The sequence below is a fragment of the Dipodomys spectabilis genome, unplaced genomic scaffold (assembly GCF_019054845.1).
Source record: "Dipodomys spectabilis isolate Male_0828 unplaced genomic scaffold, ASM1905484v1 ptg000076l, whole genome shotgun sequence".
Lineage (NCBI taxonomy): Eukaryota > Metazoa > Chordata > Mammalia > Rodentia > Heteromyidae > Dipodomys > Dipodomys spectabilis.
This window is the reverse complement of record NW_024870753.1, coordinates 715,599-740,733: the sequence shown is the minus strand read 5'-3', so window position 1 is coordinate 740,733 and position 25,135 is coordinate 715,599. Positions and strand designations below refer to the sequence as shown.

Genomic DNA, 25,135 nt, shown 5'->3' with positions numbered 1-25,135 from the left:
CAGCCATAACCAAACATGCAGGGAATGTAAGTTAAAACTGCAAAAGCAAGGAAAAGGGTGTCCTAACCCGGAGCCACCTAAATGGAACAGCCCTCCCTACCAAAGCTTGGGGCTTTAACTCAGTGACGATGTCTTCTGATTCCTGAATTCGAGAAGTCTAAGCTTATGATAACCTGTGTGATCTCAAATTCCTAAATCTGAGGCAATGTGTCACATCACCCAAATAAAACTAGAACTGGCTCTTTAATTACCTGTAACAAAAGCTGGTATCAAAATGCAACACTGTGAGAAAGTAATTTTGAAGTGAACATTGTTTTGCAAAAGGATAAGTGATATTGCTGAATTGTGAAAGAAATTCAAACACAAGCTTTATAACCTACAAGTGAGAATTAATCAGTGACCTTTCAAGTGCCCTTCTTCATATAGATTTGGGGTGAAAGAAGCTATTTATTCAAGTGAACTTAAATGAAAAAGAGAAAGTATTACGGAAAGACTTTAACCACTAGGACCCGAATCAACAAAATAACACTGTAGTCCACTCTAACTATACTTGAATTACCACAGAGAAGAAAAAAAAATTTATTTTAGAAGAATAAGGGAATCATTTGACTCTCAAGAATGGAGATATCCAGAGATTTTTCATAATTTCATCAGGATTCTGTTTACATTTTTTTCAATCTGCTTTCTCTGACAAACACTTGTTATAAAACACACAGCACCAAAGTCCTGATAATAGATCCACAGAAACAAGACCATCAGGATAGTGATTCTGCCTTTCTTAGTTGAGACTAATCGAAGTCCCACATATTGATCTCCTTGTTCCTTTGAATACAAATGCCTCTGAGGGCAGCCTCAGATTGAAGAGGAACCAGATCAAGCATGGACATCAATGACAGACATGTAAATAAAATTAGTCATTTCAGTATCTAGACATGCTAATTAAACATCCTCAGATTTGGGAATTCAGTCTATGACATTAATTCAGTAAAGGTATTTCTTTTCTTTTCTTTCTTTCTTTTTTTTTTTTTAACCAGTCCTGGGGCTTGAACTCTGGGCCTGGGCGCTGACCCTGAGCTCTTAAGCTCAAGGCAAGCACTCTACCACTTGAGCCACAGCTCCACTTCCGGTTTTCTAGTGGTTTATTGGAGATAAGAATCTCACGGAGTTTCCTGCCTGGGCTGGCTTTGAACCATGATCCTCAGACCTCAGCATCCTGAGTAGCAAAGATTACAGGCGTGAGCCATGGACACCCGGCCATAAAGGCATTTCTTAATGATTACCTTAATGATTTTAGATAGTGGTTTTTATATGAAGAGGAAAATAGATTATGACATTAGAAGATGCTAAGAAGGAAGATCTAGTAGTGATGAAATCTTAGGTTGGACATAAAAGATGTCATGTTTAACAAGGATGCTGAGCCCATATAACTTTCCATGAATCTAACCTGAGAGTTGCTGCCTGTACTAGCTTAGGTAAATCATTGGACCCCTTTCAGATCCATTTTTGTTAAATGAATAATAACAATAATAATATCTTTGCATTATTTGTTTGGAAAGGAAACACAGAAAAAGTGTTGAGCACCCTTTATGCTACATAACCAATGTTCAGTAAACGGCCATTGTTAGTGATAATATAATGATAGCATGAAATAAGTCCTTTCAATCAGAAAGTAATTTGATGATGGGGGAGCAGTGTGGGACTAGCCCACCAAAGCTCACAGGCTCAACACTTGTAAATAAACAGAGAGGCAAAAACATGGACTAAGAGAAAGAAACATATAGGGCATGAGAATGGCTGTTGAAAAGAATTTTGAATTTGATTATTGAAAATAGAATAGAATGGACTCAAATATATCTAAATTTTTTAAGAGTCTTAAGTTTTTAAGAGTCATTTTTTCAAACGAACGATTGGCCTAACTGAAGGCAATAGAGCACTTATGACCTTCTATGGGAAAGAACTACACTAAACAATCTACTCATTCCCTAGGAGGAATTTCCCAATGCCTTTCCCTGCTACATCTGACCAAGAAAAAAGATAGTGGAGATATATAGGAGAGGAAGAGAAGGGCGAAGACTGTAAAAAATTTTAATGCGTATCCTTCAAAATTAAGAATAAGGAGGGGATGGGTTAGATTGGGAGGAATGGGAAGAAAAATGAAAGGGTGACACCGATCAAGATGCAATGTATTCATAAGCTGATTTATTGTATGGTAACTCCTTTGAACAACTACTTAAACGTAACTTAAAAACTCAATAGATGATACTCTCCCCTCTCCCCAAAAAAGATAATGGTGGGGGGGGGGGAATTGTGGAAGTGGAAGGGAAGGGATGGTAGGGGGAAAACAAAGGAGGCAACAATGCTCAATAGGAAATGTACTCATTACCTTGCTCAAGTAACTGTAACCCCTCTGTACAGCATTTTTACAATAACAAATGTACAAGAAGCCAGGCACCAGTGGCTCACACCTGTAATCCTAGCCACTCAGGAGGCTGAGATCCGAGGATCACGGTTCAAACCCAGCCAAGGCAGGAAACTCTGTGAAACTCTTATCTCTAATAAACCACTAGAAAACCAGAAGTGGCACTGTGGCTCAAGTGGTAGAGTGCTCACCTTGAGCTGAAGAGCTCAGGGACAGCGCCCACGACCAAAAAAAAAAAAAGTACAAAAAATGATAATGGAAAATGAGTGATATCTAATCATGGAGAGCCCTGGTTCATGCAGGGTAGAAACATGGAAGTTCTTCTTGGGAGCTGAATTGGAATCTTATTAAGAAATAGTTTCCTCTTGTGGAAAGTAACCCATAAGTGTCTGAACAGCAGAATATTAGAATTGCCACAAATTACTGTTACTTTGTATTTTCCATTTCAAAATGGGCTAATTTATTGCCATTATTCTATTCCTGTCTTTATCTAGTCACATAAAGGGAAAAGGAGATAGACAAGTAGCTGTGATCTTGTGTGTATTTTGCAAGGTGAGTTCAGAACATATTTGATGACCTGGAAGAAGAAATAAGCTGTGCCACTCATTACTATAACTGGGTTTTCTGGCTACCCTGTGTTTTAGAGGGGCCAAGTGACTATTTCAAATCAGTGAGCTCAACAACGTGACATGCATTGCTTTCAGACAGAATTTTCATTATTTTGGTTTTATCCTCCAAAGCTGATTTCTCTCCACACAAATATTGCCAATGTTTACCAGTCCTGCAGTGAGGATGTCAATGAATGAACTATTGCCAAGGTGCGAAATATTGCCAATAGTGAGAAATATATTGTTCGTTGTTTTTAGGCTCCTGATATGTAAAAGTTGAGTGCCCACCTATGTCGCCTTGGCATTCACAATTATGATGGATGCTGACAGCTTTCTACCTCATGCACCTGCTCCATTCTGCCTGAAGGCTTTATTTTTTGATACGGTAGGACCATGGGAGACAGACCTATCAGTCAGTTGACTCCCCAAGGAGAACATAGCCAACAAAAGGGAAGAGTTGAATGACAAATGCACACATTCTTTATTCCTTCTACGAAGTGCACTCTACACTGAGAATCCCAGCAGGTTTTGAGTCCCAATTTCCTACAGTGCTAATTCACTAATCAGAGTACCTACATTGGCTTCATTCTCGCTCATGTTTTACCACTTAAATACTATTTAAGATTCATGCTTCACTACGACATAGTGAAGGTCTTAGCACTTAAAAAGTAATATATTGTATATGGTGTGTATTAATTATATAAAACAATGGAGTTCATTATGGTAATTTCATACATGCCTATAGCATACTTTGATCATATTAATTCTGATTGCCTTTTCCTACTCTATCTCCCCTGTCCTCCTGGTCCCCTTTTTTTTAATCCCATCTACTACATTCAGTGTGTGTGTGTGTGTGTGTGTGTGTGTGTGTGTGTGTTTTATATTCTACAAATGAGGAAAATATGTGCTACTTGTCTTATTGAGTCTGGATTATTTCACTTAAAATGATGATTTCCATTTCTATCTATTTCCCTAAAAATGACATAATTTTGTCCTGTTTATGACTGAATAGTACTGTATTGAGTATATATAGCACATTTTCTTTTTCCATTCATCCATTTACAGGCACACAAACTGGTCCACAACTTAGCTACCATGCACAGTGTTGCAGTAAATATAGGTATGCAGATATCTCTACTGGATGATGTTGATTCTTTCAGATGTATACCAAGGCTTGATATAGTTAGATAGTATAAGGATTCCAAAGAGTAATTTCATAACAAATAAAAGGATGTAGGGAGGTGGTACTATTTCCGTTCGGGGGGACCATCAGTAAACACAATGATACCTTTTATATTTTTGAGGGAGAAAGTGACTATGAAGGTGAGGTCCATTAGCAAATTACTTGTTCTCATTCTAGCTTTTCACACAGATGTAGGACTGGTCTGTCATTAGTTCTATTGCAATGAGCTATGTAGGATTGTATGGCTCTACTGTTGTGATTACCAGGTTTACTACTCCTTAATTGTATAATCACAGGAAATTATATGCTTTTTTATAATATTCTGTGATGAGTATTTAATATTCAGTGATTAATTGTTAATATAATTATATGTAATTATAGATTATATATTATTGTTATATATTATAATTGTGTGATTGTAATATATAATTATATTGATCATTAACTATTTAACTTTTGGGGGGGTCTGGTCGTGGGGCTTGAACTCTGGGCCTGGGTGCTGTCCCTCAGCTCTTCAGCTCAAGGCTAGCGCTCTACCACTTGAGCCACAGCACCACTTCTGGCTTTTTTTTCTTTTTGCTTATGTGGTGCTGGGGAATCGAACCCAGGGCCTCATGCATGCAAGGCAAGTGCTCTACCACTGAGCCACTTTCCCAGCCCCCTATTTAATGTTTAAGATTATGTAATTTAATATATTCTATTACAGATAAGATTAGACCGCTCCAACCAGGTTATCTTGTTTTGTAAATAACATACAAATTTAGTGGTTCCAGACAGTAAAGGTTATGCCTTTCTCTTGTAGCATATTAGTTATATTTCATATAAGGTTATGTATCATATGAGCATATTAGTTATATTTCATATAAGGTTATGTATCACATGACTTTATTTCTAATATCGAGGCTGAAGAAGCAGCCCATAGCGGGAAACTTCATAGCACTGAGAGATGAATAATGGAGGAAGTCAAATGGCCAAATCTGTCTCTTTCATGGAAAACAGCAAATCACCTAATCTATGATTTAAGGGATATACTCTGTAAGATTATCTCAAGGATCAAATAAGTAACTTATAATAAAAGACCTAGCATGTCTACACTTGCTATTGTAACCCATGAAGACAGGTTAGTTTGTGTTAGGCAAATAACTCTTGGTTTCCTATCTTTTGCATAGTTATGCAAATTGCAGGTAGGAAACAGACCTTGGAGAAGTTCTGTGTGATGTAGCAATCAAGACATCAAAATACTAAACATACAGCTTCCCTATGACCCAGCAATTCCACTCCTGGGCATTTATCCAAATGACTATAAACCAGGCCACACTAAAGCCTCCAGCACAACCATGTTCATTACAGCATAACTTACCATAGCTAAGATATGGAATCAACCCAGATGCCACTCAATGGATGACTGGATCAAGAAAATATGGTAAGAATACACAATGGAATCCTATGCTTCCATCAGAAAGAATGATATTGCTCTATTCATAAGGAAATAGAAAGACTTGGAAAAAAGTATATTAAGCAAAGTAGCCAGCCCCAAAGAAACAAGGTTGCATGGTTTTCCTCATTTAGAATAATTAGAATGTGCCTATAAATCTACAAGTAAACCCAATGAGAATAGTAAAAGACAAAAAAAAATACTTAAACATGATAAATTAAACAGGACTCTAGGGGCTGGGAAGGTGGCTCAGTGGTAGAGCGCTTGCCTTGCATGCTCGAGGCCCTGGGTTCAATTCCTCAGCACCACATAAGCAAAAAGAAAAAAGCCAGAAGTGGTGCTGTGGCTCAAGTAGTAGAGCGCTAGCCTTGAGCTGAAGAGCTGAGGGACAGCGCCCAGGCCCAGAGTTCAGGCCCCACAACCGGACCCCAAAAAAAAAAAAAAAAAAAAACAGGACTCTAAACATTTGCACACCAAAGGAGGATATTCTTAGGAGAGAATCACAAGGGCTCAATAACTATGTGTATCTGATCATATAACATGATGCTTATCAAAATGAACTCTAAGAAATGGAAACAAGAGGTTTTTTTTTTTTTACTTTTTGTGATTCTTTTTTTCCTGTTTTCCCCCTTTTATTCCCTGTTTTTTATTTCTGTGCCATTCGTATGTAAGTTTATCTGATTTGGGGGGAGGGGAAGAGGAAAAAGAAATGGTGAGACAAAGGGCGAACTAATTCAGCAATGATACTCACTAGACACTATATTGAAAATGAACTATAAAACTTGGGGAAAATGAGGTCAGGAAGGAAAAAACTAAATAAATGAGAGAGGGAGTGACTTGTTCAAATAGAAATGTACTCATTATCTGACTTGTGTAGCTGTAACCCTACTGTACATCACCCTTAAAAAAAAAACTGTCTTTGAGAGGTGAGTAATTAATTATGTTAAACAGCAGAATTTAAATCTTCACCAATAAAATTTGCCAAATATAGTGTGGCATATTCACTGAGAAGGTATCAAGGTCTTAAAAATATGCTTAGTTTTTGCCTTTCTACATGTGTGGCTTAAAATCCTCCAAATCCATAAAAGATTTTTTTTTTCTCAGAGAAGAGTCTGATGTTATTTGGGACTGCTACATTTTACTGATTTTTCTTTTCATTTCTATTATGACCTGCTCTAGTCTATTTATTTCTTTCCACCTGTCATTACAGTACTCCTATTTATAGGCCCTTGTGTCTCAATTAATATTGCCCTGTTTTCTCTTTAATCCTCTCTTCAGACATTTTCACACTATACCCTACTTAATCTAAACTTCTGTTGGTCTTTTCCTCAGCCCTGATTCATCAGTAATAATCCTGCGATTATTTCTCCTCCTAGTTCTAGGAAGCTAGAAGGTTGAATTATAGATTAGTTATATTATAGTACAGGAAAGGGAAAGTATGTGATTTGTATGAGACTGTATAGATCTTTATGCACAAAAGCTCATAATTTCCACTTTGCCGCCAAGTATACTTACTGAGAAAGTCACTCCCAGTATTATTGAAGTTTATTATACTGAGCAGTAATCTTCCATTCCACACTTTATACTATCACTAATGTGATAGGTTTGGAGCACAAGGTGGTGTGCCAGCTTGAGTCTCCTTTGTGTGCCAATATATCCCAACCTACCTTCTATCTGATCCACCCATCTTCTCCTACTCCGCCACTCTGCTTTATGGTACTGTGGCTAAGAAACCTCATTCTGACTTGTATTGCTGCAATCAGAGAGTTCAAGTCTTTTGAGAAGGAAAGACTGTTGAGAATATCTCAACATTCAAGAATTAATAATAATTTTTTTTTTGGTCAGCCATGGGCCTTGAACTTTGGGCCTGAGCGCTGTCCCTCAGCTCTTCAGCTCAAGGCTAGCGCTCTACCACTTGAGCTACAGCACCACTTCCGATTTTCTGGTGGTTTATTGGAGATAAGAGTTTCACGGACTTTCCTGCCTGGGCTGGCTTTGAACCATGATTCTCAGATCTCAGCCTCCTGAGTAGCTAGGATTACAGGCATGAGCCACCTGTGCCCGGCTTAATTTTTTTTAAAAGACTTGAAGTTAATCTAAAAACAAGTCATTTCATACAGAGGGTTATACAAGAAAGTTTCAGAAGTTAAGAACTAGAACTCCAGGTGTGGCTAGATGAGGCTTCCTCCTCCAAAAAAAAGCAGTATAATGTTACAGAAAAAAAATGAAAATGACAAACTTAGGGTTCAAAATCAACAAAAGGTGGATCACAAACTTAAAGGCATTTATTCTTGAAAAAGTAGCTATAACTTCAAATGAGAACAGTAAGTCTCACTGTGGTCTCATTGGAACACTGAAACACTCCTGCCAATATCCAGTGATCAACAAGAACAGCAGGTGAAGTTTGGGAAATCCAAGAGCCTTGCTGAAAAAGGAGATCTAATTGGTCTAAGGATGAGATGAGTGACTGAGAGATACAGTTTCATTGCCTAAGAGCAAGGAATTTGACAGAGGAAAAAAATGCTTTTCATCTTTACTATATCCTAAGTTTGTGGTTCTATTTGAGAAATTTAGCAGGGAGGTCTTATAAATGAGAAGGCCACAAACAGTTGCAAGAACATTCTACATCCCTTACTGAATGAGAAAATGCAGCCATGCACAAGAGAGACTAGAAGGAACCTTTTATCCAAAAGCAAAACAACAAATTTTTTGTGATGCAGCTAGATTACCAATTAGAAGAAAATTCTAAATTGCTAAATGATTTTATTAGAATGAAATAAAAACTGAAATACTAGAAATGAAAGAAATGTTAATATTAGAAGTATTACAATGAAAGAATACTAGAATATAAGGAAGAACTGAAATAAATAATTTAACTTTCATACACAGAAGCTAGAAAAAAGCCATACCCAAAATTTAAAAAGGACTGAATATCAGAGCTGAAAAATCAATGGAACAGAAAAGGAAAAATATATAGAGAAAAATCTAAGAAATCAAGACATTCTTTGAAATGATTGATAAAATTTGATGAAATTTCTTTGTTAATGGGCAGTGAAGCTAGATACCAGAAATCAAACCACATGACTTCAATGATATAAAGTTTAAAAGTTGGTAAAAGTAAAGATAATGACTTCCTTTCTAGAGGAGGCCAGAGGTGTGACTGGAGAGGGAGCATCTCAACGCTGTGGTGGTAGATTTTGATCACCCTCCTGTGCTCATGCTTGTTTTTAAAATTCATGTTGCTGAATACTTATGAACTATTCTGCATGTAAATTATACTTGAGTTGAGAATTTAAAATATAAAATAAAAGATACTTAAAAAAAGAAACATAAATTGAAAACAGAAGTAAAGAACTGGATGAGAAATCTGACCCAGGGATCCAGTTTCAGTTTTCTACATATGGATATCCAATTTTCTCAACACCCCATTTGTCTTTTTTCCAATATATATTTTTGGCTCCTTTGTCAAATATTTAGATGGTGATAGGAATATGCATTTAATTCTGGGTCTTCTAGTCTGTTCCATTAGTCTTCAGGCTTATATTTTGTGCCTTTACCAAGATGCTTTTGTTACTATAGCTCTGCAATTAAGTTTAAAGTTTGAGACTGTTGGCTAATGTGATTAGGGACACTGTTTTTTTTGTTGTCTTACTACTTCAATATTCTCAGAGGTTCTCTGTCCAATTTCTTTTCAGATAATGAAGTCAGTTTTTGCACCTTTAGCAAAAAGTTACAGAAATCATAGATACAGAAATCCTACTAGCTCCTTGTGGCTTTGCTTAAGTCTTCTTGCTTTAGAATGTCTTTTCTGTAATAAATACTGATGCAGATGATTTCTTTGTTGCTTTGTATGTACCTCCCCCAGGGTATAAGCCCTGTTTTCACTGTATTTGATGTTGATATAATTTGTGGAGGGAAAGGGAAAAAACAAACTGTTTAAATAGGGTTAAAGGTGGACCCATTACAACAATGAGATGTACAAGACATTATGTCAAAAAACGAACTTTACAACTTTGGCAGGGTGGGGGTGGGGAGGGGAGGGGGTGGTGGTGATGAGGGGTGTGGGGGGGGAGAGGGGAAGGGATGGTATGGAGAAACAAAGGAGGAGGCAACAACGCTTGATAAGAAATGTACTCACTATCTTGCCTATGTAATTGTAACTCCTCTGTATGGTATTTTCACAATAATAAAAATAAATAAATAAATACTGATGTATCTTAAAAATTCAGCCTAAAAGACTATAATCTTCATATATTCACATTCTCTTTCTTACTCTCTCTTTCTCTCTTTCTCTCAGCCCCAAACATGATTTCTTTCTTTCATTGGCTCTTATAGTACCACTATCTTATATGTGTTGAGGAAAGACACCAGATTATACTCAATGTCATGCTTCAATTTCAGTGATGTGAGTGGCATCTTTGGTTTATTTGATCATCATGTACTCAGCCACTTGAACCACACTTCCATCCCTACATTTTTCTGGCTATTTTGGAGATAGTTATGTGGACTTTTCTGTCTGAACTAGCTTCAAACTGGGATCCTCCAAAGCTCAGCCTCCTTCATAGCTAGGATTATAGGTGTGAGCTACCATGCCTGGCATTCAGTGCTGTTCTTTATCCTTTCTTTTCTTCTACAAATTTTACAGTTGTTTAATCCTTGTTCTTCTAAGACCTTGAGATGCATCATTAGGTTGCTTTTTGGAGACTCTCTGATTTTGCAATGTAGGACCTCATAGACACCAACTTTTGTCTTAGATCTTGCTTTCATTGTATCCCATAGGTTCTAATAAGTTCTGTTTTCCTTTTCATTTGCCTGTATGAATTTTTAATTTGTCCTGTTTATTTCTTTAACGAACTGGCCATCCAAAATTGAATTGTTCCCTCACCATGTATCTATATATTTTCTGTAGTTTTTCTTGTTGTTGGTGTCTAGTTTTATTCCATTGTGACCTAATTAAACACAGAAAATCATTTCAATTTTCTTGGAATACTTTTTCCAGTTTTTTAGTTTGGGCCTGTGTTTGTCTTACCACTGATGTGTATTTTTTATAGGTATCAAATAGTTGTATCTTGTTTTTCAACCCAATATGTCAGTCTTAGAGAAGTGGGTCCATCAATATTCAGCATTATTATTTAAAGATATAATAACTCTTAGCATTTTGTTGTTTTATAAAGCTTTATTCTTTCCCAATTCTTATCTACCCTTAAAAATCTTACCTAATGTTTTCCTACTCTTCTAGTGAGCTTATTCTTTCCTATGTCCTTACCATTGTGCTTAGCTTTCTCTTCTGTGGGTAGAACGACTTTTAATGGTCATGAATTACTTTGGTTTTGTTGTTACTGTTCTTTTGTTTCTTGAGATCCCATCTCAACCAATAATTAGGCACAAGGGTTCATGCCTGCTCTCTCAGTTACAAGGAAAGCACAATGACTGGGTACATGGTGCATGCCTGCCAACCCTCAGTGACTCTAGGAAGCATAAATAGGAGGATCCACAGCTCAGGCTAGTCTCAACATAAGGTAAGACCACGGAAGATGCAAATGGAATCTGGTTGCATGGTAGAGTGCCTGCCACACTGTAAGGTCCTGAGTTCAACCAGTGCTGCAAACTAAAACAAAATGGAAATATACAGAGATACTTAATTTAAAAAAAACAATGATAGATACAGAAGACCAAAAGAGGATACTCAGGAGAGAAGCAAAAAAGGCACAATGTCAACATTCCTCTTCATATTTACATAAAATTTATGTATATATACATATATATTGAAATGAACTCCAATATAGGGAAATAAGAGATCTCTCGTTTGTTTTAAATTATTTTCGATGATGTATTATTTTAATGTATGGTATACACACACATATATATTTGGGAGGGGGATACAGAACTTGAGGGAGAAAAAGGTAAAAAAATGTGCAGCAGTGGAGCTCACTGGACACCCAGTTCATGTGTGGAGATGGGAGGGCGGGGCTGGGAGATCCTGTACTAAAGGAAATGTACTCATTGCCTGATTCATGTAATTGTTGTCCCTCTATACATCCCTTTTATAATAATGATAAAGCAAATTAATTAAAAAGAAAACAAGGCTAGGTTTCCAGTCTTCTATGGGTGCCATTTTGTACTCTGTAGGTCACATCCTTGATCAGTGTTGAGACTGGATGTGAGCAACCAGGTATATGTTGAATAGTTGCCTTTTATTTATTTATTTATTTATTTTGGTGTTCTCTAATGACCAGAAGGTCGGTAGTGTGGGAAGGGGACTGGGTGGGGTAGTTTGTACACTGTTCACCCACAGTACCTAGCTCTGAATCCTTCGTTTTTCTGGCCTGGGATGGGGAAGCACTATGGAGTCACACCATGGAAGAGAATGCTCTGTTGGACAGATTCTCATCTCCAGTCCTCCTCCTCCTGGAGTTCTGCACAGCTGGAAGGGAGCTTCCACATGGTGACTCACACCAGATCTCATGTGGAACTTTCAGTGTCATTGAGATTCCTCTGCAGCCAGCATTCAGTAAGAATGAACCTGGTCCTTGGTGTGTATTCATTCCCATAGACTGGACACTACAAGGGCTCCTGACTACTAATACTGCTGGCCATTTTCTCATCTATACAATAATTTCTATTCAATACAGAAACAGAATATCCATGTACAACTTAACCTGTGTGTATGACCACATACTGGAGGAAGAGAAATTTCCCCATACCTATACACTATACTGATTCTCAGACTCCTATCTGACAAGACTGTAAATAAATCTGCTCCCTAATTTGTCCAAAGTTAATTGTGGTGTTCCCTGAGTGGTGCTTTCTTTGCTTCCTTTCTACTCCCTTCCTTTCTCTGCCTGGACCATTTCCTAAAGGGTTGCCTTTTCTCCTGATCTATTTTATAGTTTTGTTTTCTAGTTAAGATTCTCTCTGCTCAAAACTGAGACTAAAGTGTCTATTTTTTTTTTTACATTTTTGCTCCTTTTTGTTTTCTTTAAATTTCCCCAGTGCCAGCCCTTCTGCAGCTGCTTCTTCCGCACATTTAGCACTGGAACCTTTGTCAGTTCAAGAGGGGACCCAGCTACGTTTGTGTTGGTGGTTGTGGTTGTGGAGCTTGAACCCAGGGTCGGGGGGGGGGGGGGTGCTGTCCCTGGAGCTTTTATGGTTAGCTCTCTACCACTTTGAGCCACAGCTCTATTTCCAGTTTTCTGGCAGTTGATTGGAGATGAGTCTCACAGACTTTCCTGCCCAGGCTGGTTTTGAGTGGCAATCCTCAGATTTCAGCTTTCTGAATAGCTGGTACCCAGCTACCTTCTTTTCTAAAGTCTAGTTTTATTTATTCATTATTGAATCGACAGAGCGTTCTTACCTTCATTCACCTGAAAAAAAATGTTGCCCTTTGTGCTTGATCACTCCCCCAGAGCTGCTAGAAGTAGACATGTTTAATCCATCACCTGCACCAGAATGCCCAGATACTGCATATTTGACAAAACAGTACAGACTTACCATTAGAAAAAAATAGCTCATTCTTCCTTGTGTCAGTCTTCCAGATTACTTGTCTTGATTTGGTTCTCCTTTGGCTTCAAACGTGTTTATAGTCTGATCAGTGCTTTCTGTTCTATGAGATGCGCACCAATGACACTAACATTCTGATTGTGATTTACACTTAAGCCACCAGCTTTGTTAATCATAGGTCAGACCTCCTCTGCATTATAGCTGTGAGTTTGCCATAGAACTGAACAATTCTCATTGCTCTCCATTGGCACCATGCGTTTTCTATACTTTGCAAATCTCTGGACTCTGAAGACTGAGTGTAGACTCAGTATTTCATTGATAGATCTTTTTCTTGACATGTTTTATATCTACACACATTACTGTGATGGAGACCGATATATACTGTATGTTCACTAGGTGATATGTGAAGCATTTCCTTTTTAAGAGGACTTGGCAGTCTTCAGTATACAGCTATCTTGCGTATGATGGAGATTTTTTTAATGACACAGAGGGTTCCTCCTGCCCCCAGCTCTCCCACCATTTCTCCATGCCTTTGGTGCCCAAATCCCTAAAAGGTTTCAGAGGGATTTCTGGGGCACATTCCCTTTTCCTCTCGTCTGCTGAGAGAGTGACTTGCAATTGTATTAAACCATGTGTTTTGGGAGATTTGTTTCTCAGTTCTGCTCTGCACTCATCCCTTGGATGATTCCTGAGAGAACTAGCTGGAGCATAGCTGTAAGGCGACTGTGTGTCTTGGGTGCCTTGGCATTGTGATCTCCCATGCTCATCTATATGCTCATCTCACTTTCCCTGTCGCTGGAAGATTCTCCCATTGATCTTAGATGAGAGCAGCCATCGATCTATCTTCTGTGAAATCTGTCATTTTTCTGGAGCCTACTTAATTTAAGTTTCTTCATATCATATCCTCAGCTCTCTGATGAGTTAAAATAATTCTGTAGCTTATCTAAATTGTTTCAATTTGATCAAAGTGTATGCATGTCTCAATAAAGGCCCTTTGAACAATTAATTATGCTAATAAAATATAAAATAAAATAAATTGTTTTGGTTGATAGAATAAAAGTGATGGGTCTCTTGTGTTCTCTACTTATAAAAATCAATGTCATAAGCAAAGATTTGCTTGTTGGAGAGATCTGTAACTCATCAATCCAGCATATTTCTTAGGTTGAAGCACCAGATATTTTGTCATGGGAGAGCATGCAAATTCATCTTAACGTTGGCCACAGATGAATTCTTATTTTCGTTTAAATATGTGAAAGGTACTGCATTTACAGATCTTTTTTGACACATTTATATCTATATACATTACTGTCTGCGGGGACTGACATATTCTATATGCTCACCATATAATATGTGAAGCATTTCCTCTTTAAAAAAATAATTTTCAATCTTCACAACTAGTAGAATTCTTTCTCTGCTTTTCTGTTCACAGCTCTAGCTAATGCTTATAACAGCCTGGACCAATGTCTTCATACATTCCCTGGAGATAGATTCTTAGAGCTATATCTCTAAGGGCAAGGAACTCTCACTAATAAAATGTTTGCGTATTTGCATGAAATAAGACTGTTCATATTTTCACAGCTGTTTCTCTTCTACTGTCAGATGTCTGTTTGTTGCTGGCCTGTGTAAACTGTGTGACAGCCTTCTTACAGTAGCATGCTGCTGTGGAGATAGAGATGCTTGCTTGATTTCCCATTGTTTTAGAGATATCTATAGAACTGTGTGTGGGCCCTGATGTAAAACAACGATCCTTCTATGCCTGGAGTTAGAGTCACTTGGACACTGGCTGTGCATGTTTCCTCCTAAGATGAAAGACCAAGGATGTCTAAGACTAGAGTCTCCTTCAGTTTTGTGTTCTGGATTGCCCAAACTCCTACACAAAGCTGCGAAGCTTATGTGCCCCTTAGATGTGTCTGATCAAGATGGTGAGTCAGGGTTGAAAATAACTGCTATCACTAGTCAAGCTCTGTACTTTGATCCAATATTTGAAGAAAGTTGCAAAGGTTTTGGCTCTTTTTCAACCAGAAAAACATCATTTTTCTTCTGCATGTGGTGGCTTTTTGTTAAATTACAAAAAAGTAGGTGTAGCTTATTGCAAATAGTTTTCTCTCTCTCTCTCTCTCTCTCTCTCTCTCTCTCACACACACACACACACACACACACTCACATATACACACAATTTTATTAATAGGTCAGATCCTACAAAAAAAAAACCTTCAAAGTTTTGCTCTATTTGTTTGCTATTGGTTCCTGGAAATTACAACAAAAATTACTGTCAGGAGTACTTTAAATTTAATTTTCTGAAAAATTATTTCTAGAAACATAAGTGCCTCTATTGCAATTTCCACCCTAGCAGAGAATGTTCTGCCTTTTAGATATGCTAGAAAATGTTGAAGATGTAATATGTCTATCTCCTTAGAGAAATTGCACATCATGAATACTATATACATTTTTCTAACTGTCTGGCATCAACTGCAAAACAAAGAAGATATCATTCACATGCTTTTTCTTATATTTTGCAAAGGAGAAAGCCTACCTGCCAGAGCATAAAGAATATTTCTTATTTATTCTCACATAGCTGTGTTCTAAGAAATGCCATAGCTGTGGTTGAGCTCATTTCCTGTAGCCATCATTTGTAGAGTCTTAATACTGGATTCATGTGCCACATTGGTCCCATACTACATCACCGGAAAAAAAACTACATTTCCCGATTGTCTATTATACTCTATTTATGATGTCATGTATGAGTATAATAAAAGAACAAGGCATCTGTTCTGGTTACAGAAATATCATAGCTTGGTTAGAATGACCACGTAATATCTCCTCAAAGTCTTCGAATTTTCCATGGAATAAAATCTCTGCCCTTTTACATGGTGTACTAGATTATGACTTGATTTCATTTCCCAGCCCCTCTTTTTAATCTCCTCCCCTTGCCCATATCTGTGTACAACATGTACCTAAAGTTACTTACCAAGATATATTATCTAACCTCTCGACATTTTGTGGGACATCATCTTTCTGCATTATGTAACCTTCACTTTATAATATTCGACCAAGACATTCCATTCTCTAAGGTATCTTCTCTATTAGCCAATAATCACCTTCATCCTCATAAACTTTAATGTTTTTTTGTTCTGTGTTCCCACAGCATCTCACAGCTATCTTAATATTAAATTCAGCACCACCTAGCAATTGCCTGTGTCAGCATCTGTCTCCCTCAGACTATAAAATACTTGAAGATAGAGACTGTATCTTTTTACCTTCTTATCTCCAAGGCTTTTTGTAGAACCTGGCATAATAATAGACTCTTAATAGATTTCTGATGAAAGAACAGCTTATTTTCTACATTTTATCTGAGTCTTATTGTGTTTTCTAAAAGGTTGCTCTGTTGGTTGAACCATTCTAACTTGAGCAAAGGGATAATATTGGAAGCCTAAGTCATTTGAAAAAGGAAAATGATTTTATAATCATTTGATTATAAAATTGAATAATTAGCAAACACTCACAACCATCACCTAGACAAGGAATTGTGCATAGAGTAGCAATCAGTTATTATCATCAAGAACACAATTCTTAGAAGGCAGAGGTATGCATGTCTTACTACCTTCAGTTAACCCACCCCCACACAAATTCATTTGGCACTATATTAAAACCTATTTCATCCCATGCTCTTCAACAAAAACTAATGAACATCTACAATGTAGAGGTGTTATGCTAAGTGATATGAATAACACAATGGATGAAGAATGGACATACAATCCAGAACTATGGAATTTTAGTGCCTTCGAATGCTTTCTAGCAATATATATGACTTCATATGGATATTCAAAAATGTTTTCTTCTGCAAGTGGCTCATGGTGGCTCAGGAGGCTAAGGTCTGAGGACTGAGGTTCAAAGTCAGCCCAGGCAGAAAAGATGGGGAGAATCTTATCTTCAATTAACCACCAAAAAGCTAGAAGTGGTACTGTGGCTCAAGTGGTAGAATGCTAGATTTGAGCACAAAAGCTCAGGGACAGTGCCCAGGCCCTGAGTTCAAGCCTCAGAACTGGCACACATAGGCACCCAACAAAAACATTTTCTTCCCTGGAATCTTTGTCTGATTCCTTTAGGAATGGGTCTAGTATTTTATGTTCTGGTCCCCAAACCTGTTGCTGTGAAAGAAGACTCGGAGGTAAGTGCTCTAGAGATGGTGGTGGCAGCAAGCAACCAGGAGGTTTCTTGTCTCCTATTATGTGAATAGGACATATTATAGGACCCAGAAAGTTCTATTTGTTTCATGTGGGGGGGGGGGGTCAGAGATGCTTAGAAAATAGTAAAATAGCAAAACTATAAAGTTAAAGACTCAGATTTCAAGGCTATTTAAAAACATGCATCATCCTAGTCTGCAGTGACAGGTACTAGAAAAGGCATATACCATAGCAATCTCCAGTTCCAGAAGCAGATCAGACTGGTCACACTCTCCAGCCCCACCCAGAAAGATCTCTTGAATGCTGCCAACATTTAAAGAACCACACTCTCTGCCACCATGAGGTAACATAAATCATATCCAGACACCAGTGTGGAAAGGAATAGGGGAAAGAAAAAAATACTGAGAATTTGAGACTTTTCTTAAAAGAGTTATCAGCAACATAGGTCCCCATGAAAAAGACAAGTTATGGAACATTAGAGTAGCCATATTTGCTTTGCATAGATGTATGCTAACAGAAGACATTTTCTGCCACCTCAATGTAACATTGACACCTCAATGAGAATTATAAGAGCCGTCCTAGGATTTGAGAGGTTCCATTTGCAGAAAAATTATGTACCCTAGGCTAAAATGAGCAATTTGGAGTTAAAAAAAAAAAAACATGGTTAAGGAAGATAGAAAATTGTCTAATGAAAGTAGAGGATGGTCAGTATAAGGTGAAAGAGGATAAGAAAGCTATACATCACTGCAGCCCCAACTTCATGTGTAATGTTTTCAACAGTAGAGCCTTCTGAAGAAAGGAGTGGCATTGTCCAAGAAGAGCTATACTCATAACCTAACGTATAGGATTGTAACCCCTCTGCACAACTCCTTAATAATAATAAACATATGTATATGTTATATATGTATATATAAAAGTTTTATGTTATATATGTATATATGTATATATTTTTATATATGTATTTATACTTTCATATATATGTGCATATGTATATATACCTTCACAAAGAGAAACAATTCTATCTACATCAGTTCTTATTTAAAGATGGTATTTGGAAGAATAGCTACTCAGGAGGCTGAGATCTGAGGAATGCAGTTCAAAGCCAGCCTAGGCAGAAAAGTCTAGGAGACACTTGTCTCCAATTAAGCACCAAAAAAGCTGGATGTGGAGCTGTAGCTCAAGTGGCAGAGTGTTAACCTTGTGTTCAAGCTCCAGAACCAGCACAAAAAGAAAATATATAGTTAATATTTCATAAATTAATACCATCCTAGGAAATCCACAAACTGCGGTCAGAACATAAACTTCCGGGTAGCAGAGCAGACCAAGGCTAGATACTGGGCAGCATTATGAATGCATCTGCCTTTGTAGAGATAATTAGCCATCTTTTTGTTGTTGTTGTTGTCAGTTGTGGGGCCTGAACTCAGGGTACTTCTTCCCCCCAACCCCTAGCTCCCACACTTATGCCATAAAATCACATCAGCCACATCTCTTCCTGAAATATCAGGTTATTTTAAAGACATATAAGCAGAGAAAGAAGAAATCTGACACCCTAAGCAGATCATCTCCAGAGACTGGGTCTCTGTCTAAAGGGGCTACAATGTTATTAATTGGATTCAGATAAAAATTATATACTTCCCATTCCACTTCTGAGATGTGTTTGGTTTGTGAAGAAGAGCTAATGAGTTATAAAGAAAGAAAGAAGGCCAAAAATGGAGCTGTGGCTCCAAGTAGTAGAGTGCTAGCCGTGAGCAAAAAAGCTCAGGGACAGTGCCCAGGCCCTGGATTCAAGCTCCACAACGACTACCACCAACCATCACCACCACCACCACCACCACCATCACCACTGCCAACAACAACAAAGAATGTCAATTTCTTTTCGAAGATTTTATCTGAGGGTGTAAGGATGAGTAATTTTGTAATCCTGCTTTATCATACATGAAATTAATAAGAAAATATTGTCCCAAAGGCCAATTAACAAGAAAACTCTTTTATTGATAGAAAAGCAAAACATTTTTTCCATGAATTCTAATCTCTTTATTCTATCTGTTGGATATACTCAAGTTCAAAAATGAGTTGTTCTGTTGGTGCTGTTTGTTGTTCTTGTTAATTTCTCTGTAGAAACAACCAAATGTCGTCACATGCCTCAGGGAAAGTTTCTGCCCCAAATAGGTAAGACAACCTTGATAAGACTTAATTAAATTCTTATTCTCAGCTAAGCATGTCTAGATGACATCAATTGCATTATAAGGTTGGTGACATTAATAAGTATTTATGTCAAGCCATATAAGTTTTAAACAACAGATCATAATCAGGTTTATATTGGGTCCAATGATTAAAAACCCTTCCATCACTAGGCCAATTTATTGTCACATGAACTGAAACATCTGTAAGCCACAATCGCTAGTTCCACAGAAAAGGGTAAGTGGCTTTTTAGAGTCAAGTTCAAAGGCTAGATTTACCTGGGAAATGACTTCAGGAGCCTGGATATAGTAGATAAAACCTTCTGGTTCTAATTTAGCCCCTAACTTTCATATGATATCCATTAGCAACTGCTCAGCTGTCTTCCACAGAAAAGCATTTAGAGCCTACTTCTGCGCGCTGGAAAAATAAAATTTTAACCATCATCTATTTAACTTCAATTGATAACAGATAGAAATGGTGGAAAAGCCAGATGCCAAAGAAGTTTGTTTTAAAGCTAATGTGTCTATATTTTCCCAAAAACTACTTATCAAACTAAACAAATAATTATAATATTTTCATTTTTTTACCTGTAGCTATGCAGATATAAGTTGTATCTCACACAAAATAAAAATTCAAGCCACAAACCAGGGTTGTGTGTGGTCTCAATCGCCCTAATCCTCTTTTGCATATTTTTGCATTCCATCTAGATAGTTTGACCACATTGATATGGTCATAACTTTATTATCATTGCTACATTTGAGTCACTGACATAGGAAAGGAAGCTTATCTAATTACCAATTTCCCGAGCCAACCACAGCTCTCCCTTCTCATTAAATAAAGAGGGAGTCATTCAAATTTGACCCCAGAGAAATAAATGCATGCATATACCTGACTTTTAAGTATCCTTCCTGGATAAGAGGATGGAACAATTATTTGGTTTCCATCTCATTCTTGTAATGTCAGAAAAGAGAATACAAAAAGTCCATTGTAAATTTGTACAAAAGGTATACATATATAAATACATATCTATGAGTGTATATAAATTCTAAAGATTATATCCATTTACATCTTAAAGATTCAGAGTCCCATAGAGTTAACATAATGGCATTCTCTCCCCAATTTTCTCATTAAAAAAAAACAATAACAAGCATGCCACCTTATTGATAATAGCAAGTGCAGAAGTTGAGCTGTAGCTATTAGGGGTTTGGAGTAATTTGTTTGACGGGACATCAGTGAATAAAATCCTTAAAAGAAATTAAGCTATTCCTATATTGCCTTTTGTTTCATAGAAATAAAAATCAAAATGCCCTATGGGTAGCATCCCAAACTCCTGGGACTGTCAACTGAGCTCCATAAGGCGTGCTTTTAGCAAGGTCTACACAAATTGCTTGGATGTGTGCTTATTCAGTAATTTGGTATGGGAACTGTCCTACTAGATTTTATTTGACACCACCAGAAGCTTAGGGTTCTGACTGTTTTGAACTCAGAGTGAATATAAATGCATCATCTTTACACGAGATGCTATTAGGAGTTTTAAACGATAGTCAGTTAATGGAGAAAGGCATACACACATTCAGGTAGAAAATAACAATAGATTACAGATGTGTGCCCATGTTTAGAGGTATCAAGATTTTTTTAACAACAAAAAATCATTTTATTTCCTTTTCTTTTTCTATTCCTTCAGGGAAAAATTATATAGGACATTACCCACTAGGGTATACGGACTGCTTGTTGGAAGGGAAATATTATTGCATGCCTTGAATGTACTATGATTCATAAGGCAAGAACATATGAGTAGCTTCAGCACCAAGGAAATGGAATCATCATCTAGCACTGCTCACAACAGAATATCTTATTGCTTTAATAAAATGGGAAATTATTCACTGTAAAAATAAAGTGCACCAGATAAAGGGAAGAAAGTAATATCCATGCACTTTAGTAGAGTTCATTTGGAAATGAGGAAGCTCCCTCTTGGGTTCCTGATTCCATTCAAAGCTCAAGTCCAAAAGTGATTCTGTAAGCAGGTATTAAAGAGCTTCAGCTGGATGAGCGCAAGCTACAAAAATTAATGGACTTTCTCCTCCCCAGTGCCTTAGTCATCCTGATGTATAATATCGAGCTCTGATGCACTAAAGGATTCCTTAGTGGTCTGCGGGAGTTAATGCACTCTTTTACCTATTACTAGGATGCGACTAAGGCACCGGAGAGAGCCTGGCTCATTGTTTAATATACTGTGTCCAAGATCAGACCTGGTCTTTCTAATATTATAACATGTTATGTATGCTTAAGCCATGGTCTTCTGTACTTTAGGAAAAGGACTTGGGTGAGTATCTAATGGGTGGTTAAAATTAAGCTGATTTTTTTTTATAAATATAAAAGATGGGAACTGATCTTGAGGTGACGAAAAATCACCAAGGGCCATCTTTTTTTTTCTGGACAACTGCACTTATGGCCGAAACCAAGACAGGAATCCATATCATCATCCTTACTTGGAGAGGGATGCACTCAGGGGCCATGTTACACACAGCAATATGATAAAGACTTTCCGTTAAGGTTCTTCTAGATGGTTCTCATTCAAACTTTTTACAAACATTTGAATAGCTGTCACAAAATTAAGTTTCCAAGAAGGGATGCCAGTGCCTATAATTAAGATTATAAATATGCTTCTAGAACTCTCTGCCATCTACCCAAGGGAAACAAAGTGGGAAATAATCAGAGGAAGACTCCATTCCTAATATAGATAGACTTATCTGGCATTAAGAGTAAGAATAAAATATTTATCTTCCCCTACACTTTTCTCCCTTCATATTTGTTTTCATGTATTCAGTAATGTCAGCTAAGCCAGACTCACAAGGAAGAGAGACCCTTTTCTGCTGAATCTCAAATACAGGCACAGATTTGTAATGAAACATTTTTATCCCATTAAGTACTGGCTGCTTTAACTTCTCTTGAAATTTGCATGTCCTGTCATACAAATTGTCCAACATCCCCACCAGTCCCTCCTCAAACACAGACAGCACAAGCAAGCACGCACACTGCCTCCAGGTGGTAAGTGCATGCAGGGAGAATTACGGGCACTGTTTAAATATTAACCGTGTTTTAATAGATGGCATTCCAGCGCATCCATTATTTTTTTGTAGTGGTGGTTGTTTCTGTTATTCGCAAGAGGTTAAAAAAAAAAAAAGAAAACATACATGTCATCTTTTTATAACAGTCAGCTACAGAGTAAGGTACAAAAGGGCAGAATCAGCAGGACCAGCCCACAACACCGAATTCCTCATCCAGCAGGACCCTTTATAGCAACAGCTGGAAAGCATCAACAAGAATATACAGCTTGGAGGATGTCGAACAGAACTATAATTTCTTCTGTTTTTGGTACCAAGATAATAAGTATACAACAAAGGTGCACTTGTTCTCAAACTGAAACAGAAACATTCTGGTTGGTTAGATACTTTAGTACTGCACGTCACTTAATATGTTTTTATGTCTTGTTTTGTGTTTTTTTTTACAAAAAGATAACTTATGCAACGTTTAATAAATAAGAAAAACAATAGTACACGCTAACTCGGTTGGAGAAAAAGAAGAGAGAAACCAACCAAAAGCCGTTAAGAATTGCTTTCCCTAGCAGCCCCTCCTTGACCTGCACGAAGGAAATACGCATTAGGTGAGGCCATTTCAGCACCAGAGCAGTGTGGACAGCTCCGGGATCTCTCCAAACACCACAAGTCAAAGGTGTTAAGGGGGTGGGGGAGGTTTGGGGGGAGGGCAGGGGAAGGGAGAGGGGGGAGCAGACAGCTTTTGCTTTTGTTCTTAGTGCATTTAAAGGCTTTGACGCTCGGCCAGCGAGAGGCATGTCTAAAAGTAAATCAAACTTTTCTATCTTGGAAAAGGTCATTGTGAGAAGGCGGGTGGGTGGAAGGGGTGACCTGTCCTAAACTTTTGTTTGTTTGGGGTTTTTCTCTCCTGGGGCTTTTTCTGTGGCCTTCCACAGTCCTGGTGCTTAATCACATCCGCATTTCTCTTCTCGTAGACGATTGGCTGAGCCCAGCTTGGGGTGAGAGACGGGGAGGGAGAGAAGGCAAAGGAAAAGTGGAAGCTTGGGGGCGAGGGGGGGGCAGGAGGGTAGCGGAACCCTAACTTGACGGCTATGTACATCACGGGGCCCCCTCCCCTCCCTTTTGCACGGGGTTGCCTTGCGTGTTTTTGGTAGCTTGTGCGGTTTCTCCTCCTGACTGAGGGGGGCGGGGGGCCCGGGGTGGAGAGGAAAGACGCATCCTTCGTTGACAAGGAGAAATTATGTGATTTGTCATGCGCTTGGATTGTGTTATTAGTATTATAATTACTATAAATATGAATAAAGTATTGTCAGCGTTATTTCTTCTGCTGAGACTTTCCTCACCCAATATTTACAAATACCGCACAGTGCCTCGGCGGAGGAGAAGCAAGAGTCCGAGGGAGGCCCGGGGGGGGGGGGGCGGGGGGGGAGGACAGAGAGGCCAGATTTGGGGGTGGGGGGGAGGGGATGGAGAAGGAAGGGCGGAAGGAAGGCAGGCCTGGGGGAAGGCGAGGATGGTGAAGATGCCGGAGATGAGGAAGGGGTGAAGAGGCGGGGTGGGACAATCAGGACAGTACCACCGTTTGTAAAAGGCCCTCGCCAGCGGTGTCCGAACAGGAGGAGGAGGAGGAGGCTGCGTGCGCCGCCTGCGGGCTGGGGGTTGGAAGCGGAGGTGGAGGCGCCGCGCAGGGCCCCGGGGCCGCCAGGCCAGGCCCCGCGGCGGTGGCGTTCGAGGGCGCGCACGGGGCAGAGTCTCGGGGCTGTCTCTCCAGCCGGTTTTCTTTCCCTTGGATCGGGGTCTGCCCACCCGGCCGGGGCAGCCGCCCACTGGCGCGGCGGCCACTGCAGTGATCTCTCTCGTACTCCTCCTGAGCCCTCTGCATCTTCCGCTTCTTCATCCTGCGCTTGTGGAGGTGGAAGGTAGAGAGGGACAGCACGAGGAGGCAGAAGATGAGCGTGACCAGGACGATCAGCACCAGCGTGGACGAGAAGGACTGGAAGAGCTGCGGTCCCACCTGCGTGACGCACGCGCCGCCGCCCCCCGCGCCCGGGCCGCGGCCCCCCGCGCCTCCGCCGCCGCCGCTGGCGTTGGGGGACGCGAAGGTCCGGTTGAGGAGGCAAGGCGGCAGCGCCAGCCGCAGCTCTTTGGGCGCCCGGGCACTCATGGGCGCTGGGCTGGGGGGGGCCGGGCCCGCCGAGCTGCCTCTCTCGGGCGCACCGTCCCCGCTAGGCGAGGGAGAGGACGGGGCCCGCGCCGCCCGAAACTACTCCCTGGCGCGCGGGAGCGCGGGGGGCGCGCCGGCCAAGGACGGGGGGAGCCACTGCTGGCAAGTGCCGCCGGCCACGGGGCTCCGGGCGCCGGCCGGGGGAGCCGCTCTCCTCCGCTCCCCTTCTGGAAGGATCTTTTTTATCTAGTTTATTTTTTTCCCTCGCAGAGGCGCCCGGCTGCAAAGAGAACAGGCTTCGTTAGGGTCCTCGCCGCCGCTGCCCCGGGCGGCGCAAGGGACTGAGGATCGGTCCGCCCCGCCGAGCGAGCGAGCGAGCGAGCCCCGCCGGGGAGCCGCCGTTCC

General features: G+C 39.4%; 1 protein-coding gene across 1 annotated transcript; it reads right to left on the bottom strand.

Moving 5' to 3' along the window:
- Positions 1-24,106: 24,106 nt before the first annotated feature.
- Positions 24,107-24,768, bottom strand: CUNH11orf87 (chromosome unknown C11orf87 homolog). Its single transcript, XM_042683012.1, has one exon. It carries the CDS (start codon positions 24,728-24,730, stop codon positions 24,131-24,133), a length of 600 nt encoding a protein of 199 aa, XP_042538946.1. The 5' UTR covers positions 24,731-24,768; the 3' UTR covers positions 24,107-24,130.
- Positions 24,769-25,135: the final 367 nt, after the last annotated feature.

What these genes read in the sequence shown, in the direction of transcription:
- CUNH11orf87 (XM_042683012.1), bottom strand. Translation starts at nt 24,730, where the DNA reads ATGAGTGCCCGGGCGCCCAAAGAGCTGCGGCTGGCGCTGCCGCCTTGC.